Genomic DNA, 22695 nt, shown 5'->3' with positions numbered 1-22695 from the left:
AATTTGTTGTAGTTTTCTCTTCTAGACTGTATAGCTTTTAAGAAAAGCTACATATTTTATATTGTACTAGATATTGTTGGCATGACCCGGACATCTTTATTAGGGTAGTTTAATATGCAAGATTTTGTTCTTCAGTACAGTGTGTGTGTGTGCGCGCATGCACACTTGTGTGAAATGTATTTATTACAAAAGGTAAAAGAGTTGTGGAATGAGAGACTGATAAGCAAATGTTGCTATTATTACCAGAGATCTCCATCAAGGTAGATCATATATTACCTGCTATCATACCTTTTCTTGAATTCATTAACATTGTACTGCTCTGAGAGCAAAATCCGCATTCATTCTCAGCATCCATTGATTCCCCTCTTATCCTCTACGATCCTCTAATACTTTCAGAAATTTGAGGGCCTCTATCATGTCACCCCCCCTCTTTCTCCTGTTTGCTAGTTTCTGCAGTCCATAATTCTCAATCTGCATCCTCTCCACCAAATCTTCATTATCTCAAACACCAGATCTATTCACACCCATCCAAAAGATGTTCTGTCAAAACCTTGTAAAAAATCAAAATGACTTCCTTATTCTCATGTGTTTCAATGTTTGTTTCAGCATTACAGTTATCCTCTGAATTGTATTTTCAATCTCTGCTATATGACTCTGAACTTCAACTGTCTATTTTCCATCAGACCCTATTGCTGAATTCTTATTCAGTTTATGCAACAACTTTAATACTGTCTCATATATACATGAGTTTCTTCATCTTTTGAAGAGGTAGCATTGAGCTCAGCGTTGCACTCCAAGATCCCTGGCATGAATCCCACCAATAATACTCCATTTGATATCTCATCACACCAAAGTGCATAACTTTAATGGTGTGGAACCAAGAACCATTTTCACATGCCCACAATTCCAACCCTGTTAAACCATGCAAATGCTGCATGTCAGTCACATTCTTGATTATACTCTCTATTTTTGCATCATCAGCAGATGGTTATATGCAGTTCCTCTCAAATCCTTTCCAGTGTTGTTAATGAAAGCTGAATAATAATAGATTAAGGACTTGGTCTGCAAATCTTGTATCCACCTACCCTTTCCATACACACAACTCTTGATATGTAGTTATCCTCTTATCCAGGCTAATAGAAATGCAAACAACTTACCTACACCATGACCTTCACTTAGTAGTAAACCCATGCTGTTCATTGCAGAGTATAGACTTTCTCACCCTCCCCCCTCTCAATCCATTTCTGTATGTGCGCTACTAATTTTTCCAAAATTTTCACCACCACTGTCACCATTTCAGAGATATATTGACAGATCTATAGTTCTACTACTCTTGTATAATAGAATTGTCATATATTCTCTCAACTCCTGTGGAATTTTCCCTTTGCTGAGACTCAAATTATGCAACCAGGTCAAAGATACAGCCTGTTCATTTGTGAACACACTTTAACATCCATTTCTGGTTTTCCATCAGACCCTATTGCTGAATTCTTATTCAGTTTATGCAACAGCTTTAATACTGTCTCATATATACATGAGTTTCTTCATCTTTTGAAGAGGTAGCATTGAACTCAGTGTTGCATATACCAAGTTGATGGGTCTTAGCCAAATGGATACTCATTAGTTGATCAATCTTTCCTGCATCTGTCATCCACTTCTGCATTCAGTAGTTATTCTTTCATTATTTCTTTTACTTGCATCATAAACAGTAGAATTCTTCTGGGTTGTCTTCAGCTTGTAGAGGCAGTTTCTTTTTACAATGAAACTTTGTTGTTTTTTTTTATAATAATAACTGATGGCATCTTAATACAAGTAGTATTCCTTCCACATCATTTGTTTTTGTTTTAACAAGATTTCACTCCTATCCTGTTTATTATTTGAACTCTAGGAAGATATTCTAATATTGTATATATATATTTTTATGTCTTCTTGTGTACTGCTGATATCCTTACCATCCAGCAGTATCCATATATTTAGCCACTTCACAGGTCAGTAATGTATGATCATAAACTGGAGACAGAACAGTTGTGTCTTTAATTGAACACCTCTCTCCTCCTCTTCCAGATACTATCAAGTCTGGCACTCTTTGACATTGAGTTCCTACTGTCATGTGCTGCTTTAGAATGTTGTCTCACAACAGCTAAGTAAATTTAGTTTCATTCTTATCATGAAATTTCACTGCTACCCAATCACTTTTTTGGATAGTCACCCATAAAGATTACTTGCTTAGCACCCATCAGGTTGATTTTTCATCATCACCAGCAACTAATCCTCTAGGTTTGTAACATCAACCCATCATGTATTTGATCTTATTAGACTCCATCTCACTCCAGATAGCTTCAGATACACTGTTACGTGGACAATTGTTACTAATATTGAAACAATGCTTTCTACCCTAATTGGATTCAGATCACAGTTTTCATTAGCAGCATTCTGAAAATCACTTCCTCCACGTATTTGAAGTGTTTTGATGAGTGCCAGATCAGGGTGCGAGTTTTCTGGAACCCTGATTATGTTGGGTGAGTAAAAACCATGATATTAGTGAAGTGATGCTATCAGGATACGAAGGCATAGAAAGTGAAAGAGTTCATTGTTTTGGCAGGTGCTAATGACTTGAAAGATGAAAAGTATGGTGTGAGAAAAGATGTGAGTTACTGGAAGAAGCAAATAAGAAGAGCAAGAGAGAGAGAGAGAGAGAGACCAAAGATTTTGAATTTGGTGCCATTGTTCTGCAGAAGGAATGACATGCATTGTGTAGGCCTATGGACTGAATTTGATGGATGGAAAGACTTATATAAGTTTATTGATTTTAAATTAAAAGTCTTGAGAAAGTGTTCGCTGTGCACAATAGTCCAAGTGAGATCATATTAAGGCATTCTAAAGGAAAAATGACTTCCCTATTCTTACAAGTCAAGTTTCATTTCTCCATTGCAGTTATCCTCTAAGTTGTATTTGGATGACTACCCATCTATTAAAATTCCAAGATCCTTAACCTGATCGGTTTCCTCTGACATAATCCCACCAATATAATAAAGGTATACCATTGGTTTTCTGGAACCCTTGGTTCCATAGACTTGCTGGATTAGCCATTTTGCCAGATCAATGGAGGTCCCATAATAATTCACCATCACACCTCTGATCCCTGATTATACCTCTTCCATATTGCTAAAACACTATGCACTGCCATTCATCCATCGTCAAGGTCCACCTTTCCTAATTGGGTTGTGGGGGGGGGGAGCATCAGCTGCAAGAGGAACTTCCAATGGTCACAGTCCTCTGCCACCAAGCTCCATGCACTGCTAGAAATAAAATATTAAATGCTAATTAAGTGATTAAATGAAATGCATTAGTATAATCAAGTGCAGATGTAAATAATTAAGAGCACAAACACAATGTGCTATTTGTGACAGCTCGGTGAACTAGATGGGTTATCACAGTGCACTCATAATTTTGTCAAATCAGCCATTGCTGGAAAATCAGTAGTGCACCTGCATGACATTGAATATCTCATTACACAAAAGTGCATAAATTTATGTTTGCTAACATTGAACTGACAGCAATTTTCTCATGCCCACAATTCCAGCATATTGAAATCATTCTGCAAGTACTGCATATCCTTGATTACCTTGCCTATCTTTGCATCACCAAACTGTCAACTGTCAAATCCTCACTAATCATTAATATAAAGATTGAATTAAAAGTTATTCAATGCACAATTCTTAATGAATTGAATAACGGTGCACTGAACACTGTGGTACACCACTAGTCAAATCTTGCAAATGCATTTCCCATATACCACTTCTTGATATCTGTGACTTAGCCATCATTCAGGCTAATAATTTATAATCCAGTTTCATATCCTTCATCTTATGTAACAGCCTTCCATGGTATATCAGGCAAAAACCTTAAAATCAAAAGTATTATGGTGTATCCATTCCTCGTCTAATTCAGCCATGACATTATTATAAAATGTGACCATGTTACTCAAACATAATCTTCCCTTATTAATCTCATGCTGTTCATCGCAAAGTATAAATTCTCTATCAACCCATTTTTATATGCGTGCTCTTACTAACTTTTCCAAAATCTTAACCATCACTGCAGAGATACCAATATGCTGATAGTAGTCATATCAATCTTTGCACCAACTTTGGGCAGTGGAATTAATACATTCTTTTGCATTCATGTGGAATCTTTCATATTTGGATGCTCAAATTATGTAGCCTGGTCAATGGAGTAGCCATTTCAGCTGAATGCTCTTACAGCATCCATACTGATATCCCATCATCCCCTATTGCTGAATTCTTATTCATTTCATGCAACAGCTCTAGTACCTGAGTTTCTTCATCTAGTGAAGAAGTATCAGTGAGCTCAATGTCATGCACTATTTGGATACAAAATAGGCATTCATTAAGTTAATGGGATAATAAATCCCTCATTATTTTAAAGCGGATACGAAACTCGGAGATCGAAATCTAATCGAAGAGTTTCATGCCTAAGAACTATCGGCGAGTCCAAGTATAAGTCAACACTTGAATAAATTATTCAATAAATAATGAAAAATAGCCTCTTGGCTCTTTATCGTAGGCCTTCATTCAGTAGAGTTATTCTTTTATACGCATTCTTTCCTTTACTTGAAAAAAAAAACTGTAGCTTGCAGAGACAGTTTTTTTTTTTTTTTTTTTATCATGGTTACACTTAACTCTTTGTACAATAGTTGTAACTGTTCTGGCCTGCTCATTATAATTTTCATAATGACATCATCCTTATGCACATGGTATTCCTTCCACATCACCTTTTTCTTAAGAATCTCTTGCTTAAGAAAATTACATATCCATTTCACTCTAAATCTGTATTATGCTTAAGTAGATAATATTGTCTGTAATAAAATCTGTGTTATATTCAATTATATAATATTATTATAAAACAATATAATCAGATAGAGAATATTTTTTTTATTCTGCTGGTTTCTTTTGCTCTATGCCTTACTTCTTCAGGAACATAAAAGTTGTCGACAATGATAAATATATATAAAAGCAGAATAAATCTTATCAAAAAACATTAATAGAATTAATTTTGCAAAGTAATAATCAGTTAAATAAAAAATCTTATTTTCTATCTAGTTATGCCATTTTATATTAATATTTGCAATCATTAGACTATTAATAAAAATAAAATGGGTTAAATAGATACAACCAGCATGCTAGTCATTATGACAGAAGTCCAGACTGACTGAGCATTCTTTAGTGAGACTGGAAAAAAGATTCCTTTCATTCATAAATCAAAGTTTAGAGCCAGTAGACTTTTTTAAGAAGACTACTAAAGTCATAATAAATTATTCTAAATCTAAACTGTAATGATGTCTATTCATATTCATGAAATTTATTTGGCACTTTTATGTAATATTAGTTTTTCACTTGCTTAAACCATAGAAATAATTACTAATAAATAATTTATTAAAGTGAAGAGTCTTTTGTTTACTAAGTACTTATTTTTATATGCTTTGCTTATAATCTGTAAAACTGTTTGTGAACCTCCCTGCCAACTGCAGCAGATCCTGAACCACCTTTAGATCCATTAAAAGATTGTGACAGAGTGACCTTTGACTCCAATGTATTTTAAAGTATACTGCTTTACTTTAAATGTATTGGAAAAAGGGTGTTTCAGTATTTTAATATTTTGATTTCTGTTTTATTTATTTAGTTTGTTCACAAGAAATAAAATGAATTTTACATGTACAGCAGTCCCCAACTTTTACATGTACAGGCAGAGGACCATCTACAAGTCAAAACTTAATAAGTCTGCTCAATCTACAAAGCATATGATATCCAATAGAAGTTTATTATATGTGCTTGAAATGTTTATAATGTAACACTAAATGCTAAAAAAGGGGGAGAAAGTTAAGAAAATTATAAATTTAAAACATTGTAAAACATTTATAGTAACGGATTTAAATGATTCAGTTCATTTGAAATGTTTTTAATGTGAGCTGATCCTTAACAGTTGCATTCATAGTTGATTGGCCAGCTTAAAGTCATATTACAGGCTTGCAATTTGTTTATCAAAGCACAATTCTTATTGATATTTAATTTCATCTTCAGATCAGTCTTGTTGCATTCCCAAATTAGTGCACTGGTCACATCACTTGGTCTTTTACATCCTTTATTCTAACCATGTAAATCACAGTACAATTTCTGTCTTATCTTGAGCCTTTCTATACCACTAAGTTACAGCCAACTCTTTAATCTCATCCTCCTACTGTCTCTTTGGTTTTCCTATAGCTCTCTTTCCATCTCTGGGATACCATCTGTAACCTAACCTCATCCCTGATTAGTGTAAAATTTTACTGAAGCTTTCCTGACATCATAACTCCAGATCAGCATGAGTCTGGAACTGCCTATATTTAAATAATCTGTTTTGAAATATGACATTAGATCAGTTCTAGTAATAAAGTTGTTTACTAATATAATATTTGCCATCTTTTATTTTTCAAATCAGTGCAACAGTACAAAATATTTTATTTGTGTTCTTCCATTTTATTGAATTTCAAAAATTATTTTTTCCCTATTTTCTGATACTTGTGGTTGAAAATCATTGTTAAATATTTATGAATAACATGTTTTCAAATAACTTTTATTGAAATAAATATGATTTGAACTTATTTTTTCCCTTGCAAAATTCCAATATATGACTTTATCATGCATAAAGTTTTAGACATGTGTTGTAATAAGTAATACTAAATTGAATTACTTGCTTTCTCTTTGAGAGATATTGTTTTTTAAAATATCACAAATTTATATTCAGTATGCTTCAGAATAGCCTCAGTCTTTGTTTTCCCTTTACCTTAAAATTTCAACAGTTGTTTTTAATTTTTTTGTCATATGCTCATTTCTCTATGTTATCTAATGCTTAACTGCTATAAATACATATATGGTGAAATTGTGTGAAATATGTCATCTGCAGATTGATTCAGAGTTTATGCTCTTCTGAAGAATTCCAATTATGTTCCATCTCCTCCAACTCTGCTCCACTGCCTGTTCAGTTTTCTACTGGTTTGAAATTTTTCACAGGTATTTTACACATTAGAATCCAAAATCTATTACTTTTTTTTATCATTTTGAGAAAATTATTAAGTTATCTGCTGAAGTGGATCCTTCTAAAATTAGACTATTTCTTTGAAATTTGATTATTACTTTCTTTTCTTTTTTGGACCTGGGATCAGTTCTTTAATGAATTAGTGAACAGTAAAACTAGTAGTACAATAGAACTTTATATTTATGCCTTAGAAATTTAGATTGGAGTGTTACTGAGTTTTGTCCCTTAAAAAAATAAAATAAAATAAAGGTCATGAATGTTACTGTTACTACTTGCCATTTCTGAAATATAAACTTTGTCTTAGAAATTCTAGCAAATCTGTTATCTGGAACAAGCTAATTTTGAGATTACTCACAACTATCAAGAAAAAAGAATGAATCTCAGAAGACACATTAACTCAGCATGAGAAATTTCTTGTTTAGTTTTTTGATTGATTGATTAGCAGACATTTTAAACATAAATAGTTCCATTATTTCTTTTGGAAGCTGTTATAGTATTTTGATCAAAATTACTTCTGCTTAATCATTCCCAAGAGCAAGAACCACATACAATGTCTCGCATTTGCCATATACATTTTAGCTTAAAACACTAGTAAAAGTGCAGCTACTTCGAAGAAGCCACATAAAATAAAAACTAGCAATAAATGCATTTCTTTTCAAATATGCAGTATATTGTTCTTCATAGGATATGATATCTAATTTTGCCAACTGAACAGTGAAAGTCCTCCATAGCTCAGTTGATGTAGTGAGCCCTTTGATTGGAAAGACTAGATTTGAATGAATCCTGTCTATGACATGAGGAACTTCTATCAGGTGTTTTCAATCAAATGGTGAGTTAGCTGGTGTCTCCTACACCAGTGGAGGGTTTTTTCTCCTGTAAACTTGAGTTTTGCATTCCTCATAATAGGCAAGCCATTCCTGTGAATATACTGATCTACAGCCATAAATACTTGCCTTTAGGGGGATACAGCAGAGGAATGGCAAGCTGGCTGTATTAATTGCCTAAAACTTAATTAGGGGACAACCTGTCTTGGATGGATGGAATGTCGAAAATAATTATGACATCATTAATATTGATATTTCATTAGTTGCATATTAACACAACATAGATGAGCATAATTTGTTTCATGACTGTATTTCAGTTTATTAAGAGCAATCCTGGGAAATGGAGTGGAACTGCACTGAAAGTGTTTATAGTAACTTATGTTATCTGCTCCAACGGAACTATAGCTGATAACATATCAATTTCCTGATTGGTAACCTCAGAGGATGTGCAGGATGCTATGACAGTGCTACATAGTTTCGTTTATATATATATATTACTAATCTCATATCATCAATTTTCTTCCAAATTAGTTTATCATTTGTCAGCACTCCAATGTTGTCATATGTTATACTTCTGCCGTTTAGGACACTTTTGACTGCATTAATCCACCTAGATCTTAGTCTTCCTCTGGGTATTTTTGCTGTCATCATGGCATCAAACATTGGATTGACCTTCTGTCTTCCATTCTGTTGGGAGATGAAAAGCTAAACAAGTTCATCTTCCATTCTGTATGTGCCTAAAGAGTGATCATACCAGATTAGATTAGATTAGCTCTACTCACACATCCCCAATACTAAGTTAAGTTCTCTTCTTGATATCTTCATTTTTTAATGATGCTTCTACTAATGCTATCTGTTCATTTGTTAATTTTTCTCAGAACTCTCAGATCACCAAGTTAACTGGTTTGAACACTTGTTGAAAGTTTATTTTTCACTTGGTTAGAGTATAATAAATTTAGTTTAATCCTTTATCCAAGTGTGAGCAAACAAAGTTTGCTCCTGAAAGTATCTTCAGGACTGGGCTAAGGTGGTACAACACCACGGCAACTCCTTGCAAAGGTGGAGCAAGCTACCAACACTCCTATCTCAGTATCTCCTATAATGCAAAACACATCTTCTTACGGATGTCTAATGTTATGCATTAAGGGAACTCTAACCAAGTGAAAAATAAACTTTCAACATCTTTCTCTAAATTCAGAGTAATTTATTAAAAAAAAAAAAGGGGTGGCACACCATTTGGCAACTGCTATAGGTAGAGATGACCTGCTAATGCTTCTGCCTGGTATCTCCACTTGGGCCTAGCTCCCACAGGTCGAAACTAGTCTGGGTAGTGGCCCTTCCCTTAATGCATAACATTAGACATATCCGCAAGGAGATGTGTTTTGCATTATAGGAGATACTGAGATAGGAGTGTTGGTAGCTTGCTCCACCTTTGCAACGAGTTGTCCAGTGTTGTACCACCTTACCCCAGTCCTGAAGATACTTTCAGGAGCAAGCTTTGTTTGCTCACACTTGGATAAAGGATTAAACTAAATTTATTATGGTTTGAACACTGTCTTGTTTAAACTGCTTGTTTAGCTACTTCTGCACATAACTTTGCTCTCTTATATTTTTCTGTAAGTCAGTAGATTCTCTGAATCTACTGACTTACACTTTTTTTTTAATGTGGTTCTCACCCACAAAAGGTTATTAGTAAACTTATATTACATTTGTACTGTGGGTGGGATAAGGGTTTTTTTTTTTTTTTTTTCATTCTTATCAATTTATATATTTTGTTATAATTTTTATTTATTTTTACACAGTCGATGAACTCTGCACTAGAGATCAAACATGGCACTTTTCCAAGCCACTTCAGACCTCCTGTGAGCGGGTTAATGGTCTCGATGAAATCCATCTTCCACCTAAGCACAATCACAAACATCCATGTTCATGGTGAGATTTAAACCCACAACCTTGGTTGGTGAGCTGGTATGACCACTCGGCCAACCAGGCTGGCAAGAACATTTTGGAACTTCTGGTATGCCTTCTTAGGTTTTCATGCTCTCCTCTTTTTCACAATGGCTTTTTTTTTTAACTTCTTGTGTACACTATGAAATTCTGATTTTTCTATCCTTGCAAACAACTTCCCCACATCTTTCTCTCTCTCCGAATTATTATTATTATTTTTTTTTTTTTTCCCAGAATTGTCACTGAGAGACTCCAGGGTTTGTTTCTTGTTTTCAAATTCTTTCATTTTTTTTAAAAGTAATATTTGCATATCCAAGTTTTCAACTCACTTCTAAAAGCCAGTTGGCTTTCATTCTTTTAAAAACTTTCTTACATATTTTTTTTTCCTATATTGTCTTTATTTTTATCCTGCTTAAAACTAAGTGATAATCACTTCAACTTTCAAATCTTCATATACACTTGTATCCTGAACCAGGGTGCAGATTTGCTCTCAACAAAGTCTGTGAGACTTTTCTTTTTACTTATGTCTTTTCTCCATGTGAATTTATGCACATCTTTATGGTGAAAATTGGTTTTAGTGATGACCAGTCCATTTCCTGAACAGGAAATTTCTAACAGGCACTTACCATTTACTCCAAATTTTCCCCAAGCATTTCTGTATGACTAGAATTTATTCTATACCCTACTCTTTAGATTTCTAGTAAGAAACAGCTTTTCCATTTTTTTTGTCAGTTGCTTTCTTTAGTGATTTGTAAAATTCTTCCTTTTTTTCATAATCAAATTCTCCATTTTGAAATTTATCACATGACCACTTGAAAATTGCCTGCCAATCAAGGAATCTGTTTTTATGTTTGGTGTCGAATGCTATCATTACAACATCCCACATTTATTATTTAGTAAGTCACCTGTTTGAGTATTCTTTGTCTCAGTAACACCAATTATGGTCACCTGGTACTACTTCTCTAGTTTTGCCAGTTCAATTTCCTTTCCTTGATACTCCTTATGTTGATGCCTATCTTTAATTCTGATGTTTTTGTGGTAGCTAACTTTTCTCTGTTTGGACTGGTTTCCTGATGAAAATAGTGAAAGCCTTGTTTAACTGACCAAAATGCCCTGGCTGGAATCGAATTTCATTTGATCTAAAAATTGAGACGTAAGTGGAAGAATTCATTATAACTAATTAACAACAGAATCACTTATATTAGTTTAAATCTTAAGTTATTATAACTTAAGGATTAACTTATAATATCCTATGATATGATATAATATAATAAGTTAAGGATATGACTATCCCGAAGTTATCAAAAATGTCATGATGTGGGAGAAAATTTTTGTTTTGTTTTCTGTAAAGAAAAATGTAAAAGTTCAGAAACCGTAAGCATTCTGTGAAGTGATTTCTAACTAGGATTATGAATAAACAAAACTTAATTTAAACCCAACAGCAAACTTTTTTTAAACTCCGACATAGGCAATTAATTTGTAAAATAATTGTTTCTTGAAAGTAATTACTTCAGTAACATTCTTGGTGAATTAAAATAAAAAGCGTACTATCATCTAAGCATAATTAAGCATATTAATTGTGGCATCAAATGCTGTTACTAGATCGTGTTCTTGTAGCTTGAGTGTTTCTGTCATCTTCTGTGATTCCCCCCCCCCTTTCTGTATTCCCATAGCTGAAATTACAATGACTTCCTCCTTGTATCCATAACATTTTTTCTGTACAGTTCACAGTCCAGTTCTCTTTAGATAATCTTAGGCTATAGTGGCACCTAGTTGTGTATTTTGTTCTCTTATCCTCTGTCTTAATTTTTCTGTGCTCAGTAATCCTTCCCCCCTCCCCTCCCACACTTATCTTGCCTGTTCCTCCTAGAATAAACTGAACCATCAAATTCTATTCCTGCAGCAATATCCTCCTCTGTCAGACAGGTCTCACTATTGCTCATAATTTTTGGTTTCACTCCATCTATCAATGCTAAGAACCTCTCAAATGAACAGATGACTGTAAGGCTGATTAATTAATCAGCCTTACAGTCAGCTTACAGTTTGAATCTTGAACCAAATTTCCCTATTTCTATACTTTTCACTTTTCTTTCTTAACAAAACTAGTCCTACTCCTGGGTTTATTGCTAACAAGCTGTCATTCTAGATGACTACAAATATTTCTGTAGTTTTGCTAATCTTCGTTTATTCCAATGTGAGACTGCATATTTCTAAACATACATGGATCTATTAAACTATACAATATAACTTGACAAGTTTCGTGTCATCGGATTTACTTCATCAGGGGTGCAAGATTTATATAAATTAATTACACATAACATCTGTTATGTGTAATTGATTGATATAAGTCTTGCACCCTTATAATAATATATCTTGTAATAAATAGAAGTTTCCCTTATATAAAATATAAGGGGACTTTGATTTATTATAAGGGGGACCCTATAATAAATATATGTCTTGCATCCTTATAATAATTACACATAATAGATGTTATGTGTAATTATTGCTTCTCCATTGTGCTTCTGATCATGAAATTGCCATATCACTATATCTTTTTGTTTCTACTTTTCTTGTTTCTTTGCTTCATGTTTTGTCTCCATTCATGCTGTTTGCCAAGTGCTTTTCGTTTCTCCAACTCAGTAGCTTTAAACAGCACTCATCGAAGCCTCAGTTTCCAATATTGTATTGAAATATCCCCCCCCCATTTCTTTCATGTCTTCATTCTCATGCTCTCTCACTTCCTTCACACTGTTATTGCCATCTAGCATTCTAACATCTCCATTCTTGTAGACAGGCTTATACGTTATGCATTACTAAATCACTTAAGGAATTGACAATGTAGATACGAATATAAATTAAATTACACTTTAATAAATATTTCTGATATTTCGGCAACGTCACGTTGCCATCTTCAAAAGGAACTTACAAAAAAGGCACGTGCACGTAGGCACTACAACACAGTAATAACTGAGAATGAAGCGATGAAGCTATTGTTCTCCTAAAAGTCCTGATGGTGCCCTCTAGCAGGCTAAGTAGGCGTTCTTGGCTGTTGAGCTGAAGGTCTGCTGATGTAAGCCTTCCAAATTTGGGACAGTTTCATACAACCAAATTTGTTGGGGTTTGGAGAGTTTCCTAGGGCTGAGGCTGATTCCATAAATAGTCTTTCGAATTTGTATTTGCTATGGTGTATTACTGTAGCTTTCTTCCACCATATTCTGTAGCATGTATCCAGAGCATGGTCTGCAAGACCAGAATGGCTGTACTTGTGAAAACGGATGTAGTCCTTGTGTTCAGAAATTCTGATATTCGCTGTCCTGCCTGTTTGGCCAAAGTAAGACAGTTTACAGCTGCAAGGGACCTGGTATATGCCAGGTAGGTCTATGGGAAGTGGTTGGTCTTTAGAGCGGTTGGTCTTTGATTTTTTTTGGAGGTAGCCATTGACTGAGAAAGTGTTGAGGACATGATTTAGTTCAATGTTTAGGACCATCTCATTAGAACAGATTAGTTTAGCCCTGTTGTATGGTGATTTCACCACTCCATATTGTTGTGGGGGGGAAATTGTTGGTGAATGTACCTGCCTGTATGGGTGGGTTTTCTATAAACTGAGAACCAAGGTTCCATCAGGCTGGCAGGTGACTAGTGTGTGTCTAAGAAAGGGAGGCTGTTGTTTTCCTCTTTTTTCCAGGGTGAACTTGATTCTGGGGTGTTGGTTGTTTAAGTGTGTTAAGAAGGAGAGGAGTATATCAGAGCCATGTGGCCAAATAGCGAACACATCATCAACGTAGCGAACCCATATGGTTGGTTTTTGTGGGGCAGAGGCTAAGGCTTTTTCTTCAAAGGTCTCCATAAAGAAATTGGACATGGGTGGGGAGAGTGGCGAACCCATGGCTGTCCCCTCTATTTGCTTGTAGAATTTTCCCTGCCAAACAAAATAGGCTGATTTCATTGTGAACTGAAATAGGGCTTGAGATATCAGGAGAAAATTTAGCTTGGATTTGCTCTAAAGTTTCCTTGAGTGGGACATTTGTGAATAAGGAGGAGACGTCGAAGCTGACCATTATGTCAGTATGTTGGAGTGTAAAGTTTCCTATGCTGGCTTTGAAGTGGGCTGAGTTTTTCATGTGTGATGGTGTGTTGCTAGTATAATATGTGAGTGCTTTGGCCAAATGTTTAGCTAATTTGTATGTGGGGGAATCAATGCCATCCACTATGGGATGTAATGGCACATTTTCTTTATGTATTTTTGGGTGTCCATAAATATGGGGAGGGGGAGGTATAGAGTTAAACGGCTTTAATCTGTTGGTAACTTCTACAGGCCAAGAAGTGACTTTCTTAAGGAGCCTGTGAAGTTTTCTGATTTGTGAGTTGGTGGGATTGTATTCGATAGGGAGGTAAGTTTCTCGATCTAATAGAAAAGCATTAAGCTTACCTGTGCAGTCCTTTTGGTTAAGTACTACAGTTGCATTGCCCTTATCTGCTTTGGTGATAACTATTTCTTTATTATTCCTCATTTCCTGCAGAGCTTTATATTCCTTGTTGGATATGTTGGTTTTTGGTGGTCTTGCTTTGGAGAGGACACAAGCTACATCCAGTCTTACACTGTTGGCGATTTGATTTGGAAGGTGGCAGATTCCGCGTTCAATCTGGATCACAATATACTCACTAGGTATTTTTCTGGGAGCAATGGCGAAGTTGTGGCCACGTGAAAGCGTGTTGAGTGCTTCAGGGTGACTGAAGAAAGGTTGATTACGGTGTTGGTAGGAAGTTTTGGATTGATGGTAGAGTTTTTTTAATTTTTTGAATATTTTCATCTGTCAGCCTCATATTTTGTCTGCAGCAGTACATGAGACGTCATGTCAAATTGACCAAAGCTCGTGATTTAAAGTGCATGAAAGCTCTTCTTCAAAGGCACGAATAGCTTCGCTAATGTCCGCTGAGAGAAACCGCATGGTGGTGATTTGTTCCCGAAGCAACGCGTAGCTGGCGTGGTTATATATACAGAGAGCTTTTTTTTTGAAACAAAATGGTGCTTGAATTTTACACAATTTGGGATTACCTGATTATCCTGGCAGCATTTTAGGAAAGTTAGACAATTTAATTGTCTAGACAACTTCATTTTACCGTATTGGCGGGCCTTCCATGCGATCATATCTCTGTGGATGATGTTAATTCTCGTAGACAGGCTTATATTGTTATGCATTACTAGAGGGCACCATCAGGACTTTTAGGAGAGCAATAGCTTCATCACTTCATTCTCAGTTATTGTGTTGTAGTGCCTACGTCATGTGCCTTTTTTTGTAAGTTCCTTTTGAAGATGGCAACGTGACGTTGCTGAAATATCAGAAATATTTATTAAAGTGTAATTTAATTTATATTCGTATCTATGCTGTCAATTCCTTAAGTGATTTAGTAACATCTCCATTCTTGCTCACATTCTGCTTAGTTTGCATCACTTCATCTTGTTTGCTCCCTCATTTTAATTTCTTCTCACATTAAGCATTTCACGCTCCTTCTCAGTCTGACTAGTTATTACACATTTATGACATATTCTAGCACAACTGTCTCCTTCACGTGAACCATCCATGTTCACAATACATATATTTCACATATGCACCATCGAACAAAATTTTTCAAAACTGAAACAAAACAAATTAATTAATTTACGAAAAACATATACAGTGGTGAATATTTAAAAAAAAAAAAAAAAAAAAAACTTAAGAACAGTAAAAAATGAACATGACTTGTCATGAATAATGCCAACATCACTCTTGTGCTTTTACCATTATCATAATCCAGTTAGTGGCTACATTAAAAAGGAGTTCAAACATTACACAACACTGCCTTGCACCAGTCCTTATCTCAAAGCATTCTGATGCTGTGCAGTAGCACAACTATTTTTATATAATAGCAGTATTCAGTACCTTACACTCAAGTCTCTGCACTGATTTTTGTGATTGATTACGTTATGTTTAGTTTTCCATTTATATATTTGTACTTCCAGGATCCATCATTTAATAGTTTTGGTAATATTTAGTAATATAATCTAGTTAGAAATTTTTATAATTTTAAATGAGTTCTGTATTTTATCTAAATTTATTTGCTTATTTTTCATATTGCATAATTGAAATCAAATATTATTTTTAATAGTAATTGATGCAAAATTCTTTTTATATATAAAACTCAGATTTCCAGTCTGGATTTTAAGCCTGCTGAATTTGTATGGATACATCAGAAAGGGATTAGAGATATAGCTTTTCACAATCATGATGCTTTGGTGTTATCAGCATCACTTGACCGAACATTGAAGTTAACTAGCATGATCAGTAATAGTGTAGTCCAGACGTAAGTATTACTAGCATGGTCATAAAATATTTCAAATACTTGTATGTCTAATTGGCATAACACCAGAAAATATTTAACATTATTCAGTTACCTGTGAGTGTTGGAATCAGTAAGAGGTGTGTTAGGGTGTATAGATGCAAATCTTTCTAATATATGAAAGTAAGCCTTTTTCCCAAAATAAACATTAGGAAATCTCATGTATAAAGAGAAATTCCTGTTTTTATTCTGTTCTGTATACAGATTTCATGCTGTTATACAGTTAACTTTAACTATGGAAAATTTGTAGAAACCACAAGAGTAATTTGTTATAGTGGATAGTTTGCTCTGGTGAATTTTGTTTGGCATAGCATTGTGCCTATGGAACATTGGTCAGAGATAGTTTGTTATAGCAGTGTTTACTCTAGTGAGACAACTGCAGTTTTCTCTAGCGAATTTCTTTTAGCAATTGTATCTCTGGAGTTGGAACATTTCAGCAGTTTGTTTTAGTGACTGAGCTTGTTATAGCAATGCTTGCTAAAGTGAGAATGAAATATACATTATTTTCTCATATGTATTCTCATTGGATGTACAGTATACTGTTGATAATACTACATAACTAAATTTCAAATTACCATATTTTTCCATGTATAAGACACCCCCTACTTTTTCGAACCCAAAATTAAGAAATCAATATTTTAAACATAAAACAGAACACATTTGATATATTTTTAAATATTCAAAGTATATTTAGTAATTAGGTAATAATTTTAAGATACATACTAAGAAATTATGCATCACTCTCGGTTCCAGACATATCATGTTCTTCAATCTTTACTGCATCACTGCTGTCTTCTGAGTCACTATCTATATATATGAGATCATCTTCAGTTTCATCCATAGCATTGCTGATTCCACATTTCTTGAAGGACTTTACAACCACCTCTTGCTTGACTCCATTCCATGAGTTTAGGCTCCATTTGCAGTGGTTGCAAATGGGGCCTAAACTCATGAAAAAATCCAAGTTTTTTCATGAAGAGAAAAAACCCACCTGTAATGGTTGGTTTTTTCACTCTTCCTGTCAATGTTAAGTTATTACCTGCTTTTTGCATCCATTTATTCCATTCTTCTTTCATCAGAGCTTTGAAGGGCTTGTTGATATCCAGTTATTCACACCAGGAATAACTGCTGTGTTCACAAATCAGCTGCAACCCTTTTTGTCTTTTCTGTTAAATGTGCTCAGAACTGATAAACATGAATGGAGCTGGTCTCTTTGATCCCGGTCTTCTGGATCAAAGAGACCAGCTTTGATCTCTTTGATCCAGAAATAGCCATGATCTCTACATTCATCCAGCCATTCTCATGAACTTAGACAAGAACTCCAGGTGGTATGCTCTCTTTAGGATACATTTTCCTTTTAAAAATGAGCATAGGAGGCAGTTTGCTACCATCTGCGCAGCATAAAAGGACAGCAGTATAGTGTCTTTTCATGACAACTTGTTTTGACTGCCATCTGTTTTGATCCCTTCCAGCAGTTCTGTTGGAAGGCACCTCATCCATGTTTACAAACTGACTTGGGTCAAAAGCATATTTTTTTCTGAAGTTTTATGACATAGGAGTAAAGCTGTTGAATTTTATCCTCATAAGCTGGTGGCATTTTCTGGGCTAACTTGGTTCATGTTCTCATGGCCAACCTTTCTCTCCTTATAAAGTTGAAGCACCATTTTGCCTTTCCTGTGAAATTAACAATGTTCATTTCTCTTGCAAACTTTTTTGCCTCATAATGAATAAGCTTGGTTGACTCACATATCCCACTCTGGTGCTGCTCCATAATCCAAGTCTTAAGCCTCGGCTCTAAGTTTGGCCATTTTGCTGGCTTTGCTCTTAAGGCCATCTTCTCTTTTGGCATCTTGATCACTCAGTGGAAAGAGGTCCAAACTGTCTCTCTGAAGCTTTATTTCTATGTTCTTTGCTTAATTGATGACTTTTAACTTGACAATTGTTTTTTGTTTTTGGATACTTTTATGGGCTGGTGCTCATAATATTGTTAATGCATCAACTTACCCTGCCAACGAGTTGCAGATGTAAGAATATGACAATTGTTTTTTATTTTTGGACATTTTTATGGGCTGGTGCTCAAAATATTGTTAATGCATCAACTTACCCTGCCAACGAGTTGCAGATGTATGAATGCTTTCAGAGTTCTGATTGGTTTATTCAGAATCAGCTGTTAATGATGTCAATCGACATAGTTAACAAAGGCTAGGGATTGGCAGAAGCCTGTTCATGGAGACAAGGTACCAGCAGTTTTGGCACAGCAACTGTGGGCCTGTCAACTGGTACCCTCCTGTGTATAAGACGACCCTAATTTTTGGTCTAAAAATTTTAGAAAAAAGTATCGTCTTATGCACGGAAAAATAGTGATTTGTTGTCTAATATTGTCAGATTTTATATTTGGTTTTTAAGACATTATTAAGTCTGGTAGTATTTTTTAAGGAAATTACAATGTAGACTAATATGAACTAAAATAAATTAACCAATTCAGCAAAGTCAAATTGCCATCATCGGGGAACAAAATATAATAAGATACATGCACACAGCCACTACACTAAGTAATGAAGATGAGACATGTCAGCTGAGAGTAGGCCTAAAGAATATGCTGGAATAAAGCCACTTTACCCCATTGCAGCAAATGTAAATACAAAAGACTTTTCCTCGAGTATGCTTCTACCCTAACCTGAATAAATTTGGTGGCATGAAATTTGGGAAGCTTTCGTCCTTCGTACTCATAGGGATCATTCCACAGACTTATCACCAGCTTGGCCACCTGTATCTGAATCCTCTCCAGATCTCCAAGAAACACAGGTGACCAAATCTGTCCACAATAGTCAACATTTGGTCATAGCCTTATAAAGAGAGAGATAATAACCTCCCTCTCTTTACTTGTCAGTGTGCTCTTCAGTATCCAAGTAATCCTCTGAGCTATTTTGCCAACTCTTGTAATATGTTCTCTAAATTTCAAATCTCTATCCACCATCACCCAAGATTGTTAGTCTCATCAATTTCCTGTAAACTAGAACCATCAGTGTTATACGAAGTGTGTAATTAATCTTTCATCCTGAAGTGTTTACCTTACATTTTACAATATTGAATTGACAACCATTTGCCTACATTTCCAATTTATTTAAATCCTCCTATAAATTAAAGATGTCAAGAAATTATATCCTAGGTTTCATCCTTTTACCAAGTGTAAACAAACAAAGTTTACACGTGAAGTAATTTCATGACTGGACAACTCGTATATAGAGGCTAATGACTTCATATCACTTGCCTTAGTATCTCATGTTCATTAGGATGTGTGCTTTGCACACGTCCTTACAGACATGTATAATGCTATGCATTATACATTTTTGTATAATGCTATACATGTATAATTTCTGTATAATGTACATGGATAATGCTATGCATTATACGTTTCTGTAAGGATATGTGCATTGCATTATAAGATACTAAGGCAATGTTGTGAAGTCATTAGCCTCTATATACAAGTTGCCCTGTCATGAAGTTACTTCACACTCAAACTTTGTTTGCTTACACTTGGATAAAGGATGAAACCAAGAATATAATTTCTCGGCATCTTTAATTTATTTATTTTATTTATTTATTTTTTTATTATCCCATAGTATTATTACACCAGATCATAGAGGTCAAATTCATGTATTTTATACGGCACCTTTTCTGGGTTGTTATATAGTTCACATTTGGAAATATTCATACAATTTAGTATGAATAGTATGAGTTGCATCCAATACTGATAGTTGTTTTTAGTTCTATATTTTGAGTACCATAGATGAGTATGCCATTTGGATTTTTGGAGCCATGTGTGTAGATCTTTATTGATGTGATGTAGATCTTAATTTAGTAAATGCATTGCCGATGCTTCCTCGATGTTACAGATTTTGCTAATGGGGAAGACTTTTATGCCATTGCTAAACTTGATTATTCTTGTGGCCAGTCTTGAGGTAAAAGATCATGGTAGTGGCACAGCAATTAAACTTGGAGTTGATGATAGCTCCTGGTTTTTCTGTTGAATATCAGTGATGAGTCATGTCCTGGAGAATCGTTCTTTTTTGTGTTTTCTTTTTGAGTGGTTTTAAAAAGATCGAAATCTGTGATATCACTTGATGTTGCAGCCATTTTTGCTACTTCATCTGCAGTTTCATTTCCCTTTAATCCCACATGGGATGGGATCCATTGGAAAATTATTTCGGAATCCTTATATAGTTTGTTTGTGTTTTTTGCTATGTCTCTAAGTATTTCTTGATGGCTAGTGTAACAGTTCTTAATAGCTTGAAGGACTGCTAAGGAATCTGTGAAAAATATAAATTCCCTTGGGTTTTGTTTATCCAAATGTTGCAGTGCTATGTTAATGGCTATTAATTCTGCATGGTATGTGTTGCATCCAGTATTGATAGTTGTTTTTAGTTCTATATTTTGATAGCCATAGATGAGTATGCCACTCCCAGAATTGCCATTTGGATTTTCGGAGCCATCTGTGTAGAGCTTTATTGAGTCAGGTCCATATTCCATTATTTTCGAAAGAGCTAATGATCTCAAGATTTCAGGGTTTTTCTAGTCTTTTTTTCTCATGTTTCCCTATTTCTAAATTAATAACTATATTTTTTTCTGTCTTAATTTGGAGGAAATACTGGGTAGTTGGCTATTTTATTTGGACAGTTCAAGGGAATTTTATTTTCCATGATTTCATGCATTGTTGATTTTTTCTTTATTCTGTTTGTTGGTTGCCAATTTTTAATAAGTTCACTTGTTCTATGATGTGCAAAGTAATCTCTTTTTTCTACGAATTTAGTAAGATTTTCTTGCCACCTAATTTTTAAAGGAACAAGGTTGGATTCGAATTCTGCTATTTTTCCAGGAGTTGTATTCCTTAGTCCACATATGATTCTAGCTGCATTTTTCTGAATTTTTATGAGTTTGTCTAAACTGGTTTGTGATGTTTGCATCCAGATAGGCAAAGCATATTCCATTATCGGATAATAGAGGTGGATGTGACTTTTAAGGTTTTAGTATTGGCTCCCCACCTTTTACTTGAGATACTTTTCATGATATTTAGTCTTCTTTTTGCTCTGACTGCAACATTGCTGATGTGTTTATTGAAGCTTAATGATGGATCCAGAGTAACTCCAAGGTATTTGGGGTTTTCATTAAATGTAATTAGTTGATTGTTTAACTTAATCTTTGATCTCCACTTTCTGAGGTGGTTATTAATGGTAAATACACAAATTTCTGATTTAGTAGGGTTAATTTTGATTTTTTGGTTTTCACAGTTTTGGTTTTCTTTTGTTTTTGGTTTTTCTGTAGATAAACTTTCAATGGCTTTCTTTAAGTGACCTGCTGTTTCTAGATTGTTGTCAGCAGAGAATAGGACCAAATCATCAGCAAACATAGCTATCTTTATTTATATTTTTATCTAAGTCATTTAAGTAGATGGAAAAAGGAGTGGGCTCAAAATGCTACCTTATTTTTGAAAGACTTAATGAGATCATTAAGTCTTTCAAAAATAATATGGAATATGGACCTGACTCAATAAAGATCTACACAGATGGATCAAAGTTGTATAACTGAGAGGAGACCTCCACATAGCTTTTAAAGGAATGTGGAGAACCGACCAGGGCTTATGACCTAATGTCCAATCTTCACCTTCTCGTGGTGCACCACGAGAAGATGAGGATACTGGACATTAGGATACTGAACGAACGAGGATGGGCTGGCAATTTGGGATTTAGCCGACCAAATTGTATTCTTATTGGTTAAAAAAAAATAAAAAATGATGGTACAACATCACAAAATTTCATGCCGGCTGGGGCATTGCCCGGTTAAACAAGGCCGCCGTTGTTTTCGCAAGGGAACCAGGGCAAACAGCGAACAGTCAGCTACTGGAACAAATCTGAAAACACACCCCAACTCAACATCACCAGAGTTAAAGATCAGTACTATCAACATAAGAAGCTTGAATGGCAAAGAAATGGAGCTAGCTGAGGAATTAGATAAGTACCAGATCGACATATAGTGATGACTAAAACAAAAAAGACCAAAACTGGTGAGATCTTTCTGAGCAAAAAATACAAAATGTTATATTCAGGCAATAATAATCAAGGAAAAGAAGGAGTAGCCATACTATTCAACACAAAACAACGCAGGATAATACGAGGCTAATCTTCTTGAATGGCAGGCAGTCTCAAGTAGAGTGATGTGGGCAAATATGAGAATAGGGAACTGGACAATGAGACATATTTGTGCCTATGTTCCCACCTAAGATAGAAGTGGAGGAATTTTTTGATGCTTTAGAAAAAAGCAACTAACACAATGAAAAAGGAAAAGTTGGTCCTTGTTGAGGATCTGAATAGCAGAGTAGGAAATGATTGTCAGACATATAAAAATATTTTGGGAAATTTTGGAGAAAAGAGCAAAGCTAATAATAATTGCAAAT

At 34.8% G+C, this 22695-nt stretch overlaps 1 protein-coding gene across 2 annotated transcripts in view; it reads left to right on the top strand.

Annotated features, from left to right (window-relative positions):
* Nucleotides 1-22695, top strand: part of LOC150108589 (E3 ubiquitin-protein ligase rfwd3.S-like) — a 279570-nt gene that overhangs the window by 119188 nt on the left and 137687 nt on the right. For both annotated transcript variants that reach the window (XM_090416037.1, XM_090416036.1), the window contains exon 9: nucleotides 16051-16208. In XM_090416037.1, the coding sequence (XP_090272163.1) occupies nucleotides 16051-16208 (158 nt within the window). The remainder of the gene's footprint in view (nucleotides 1-16050; nucleotides 16209-22695) is intronic.

The sequence above is a fragment of the Typopeltis vanoorti genome, chromosome 3 (genome assembly GCF_054136105.1).
Source record: "Typopeltis vanoorti isolate ZY-2024b chromosome 3, IOZ_Tvanoo_1.0, whole genome shotgun sequence".
In the NCBI taxonomy this organism is placed as follows: Eukaryota; Metazoa; Arthropoda; class Arachnida; order Uropygi; family Thelyphonidae; genus Typopeltis; species Typopeltis vanoorti.
The sequence above is the reverse complement of the archived record's forward strand: the minus strand, read 5'-3'. Positions and strand labels throughout refer to the sequence as shown.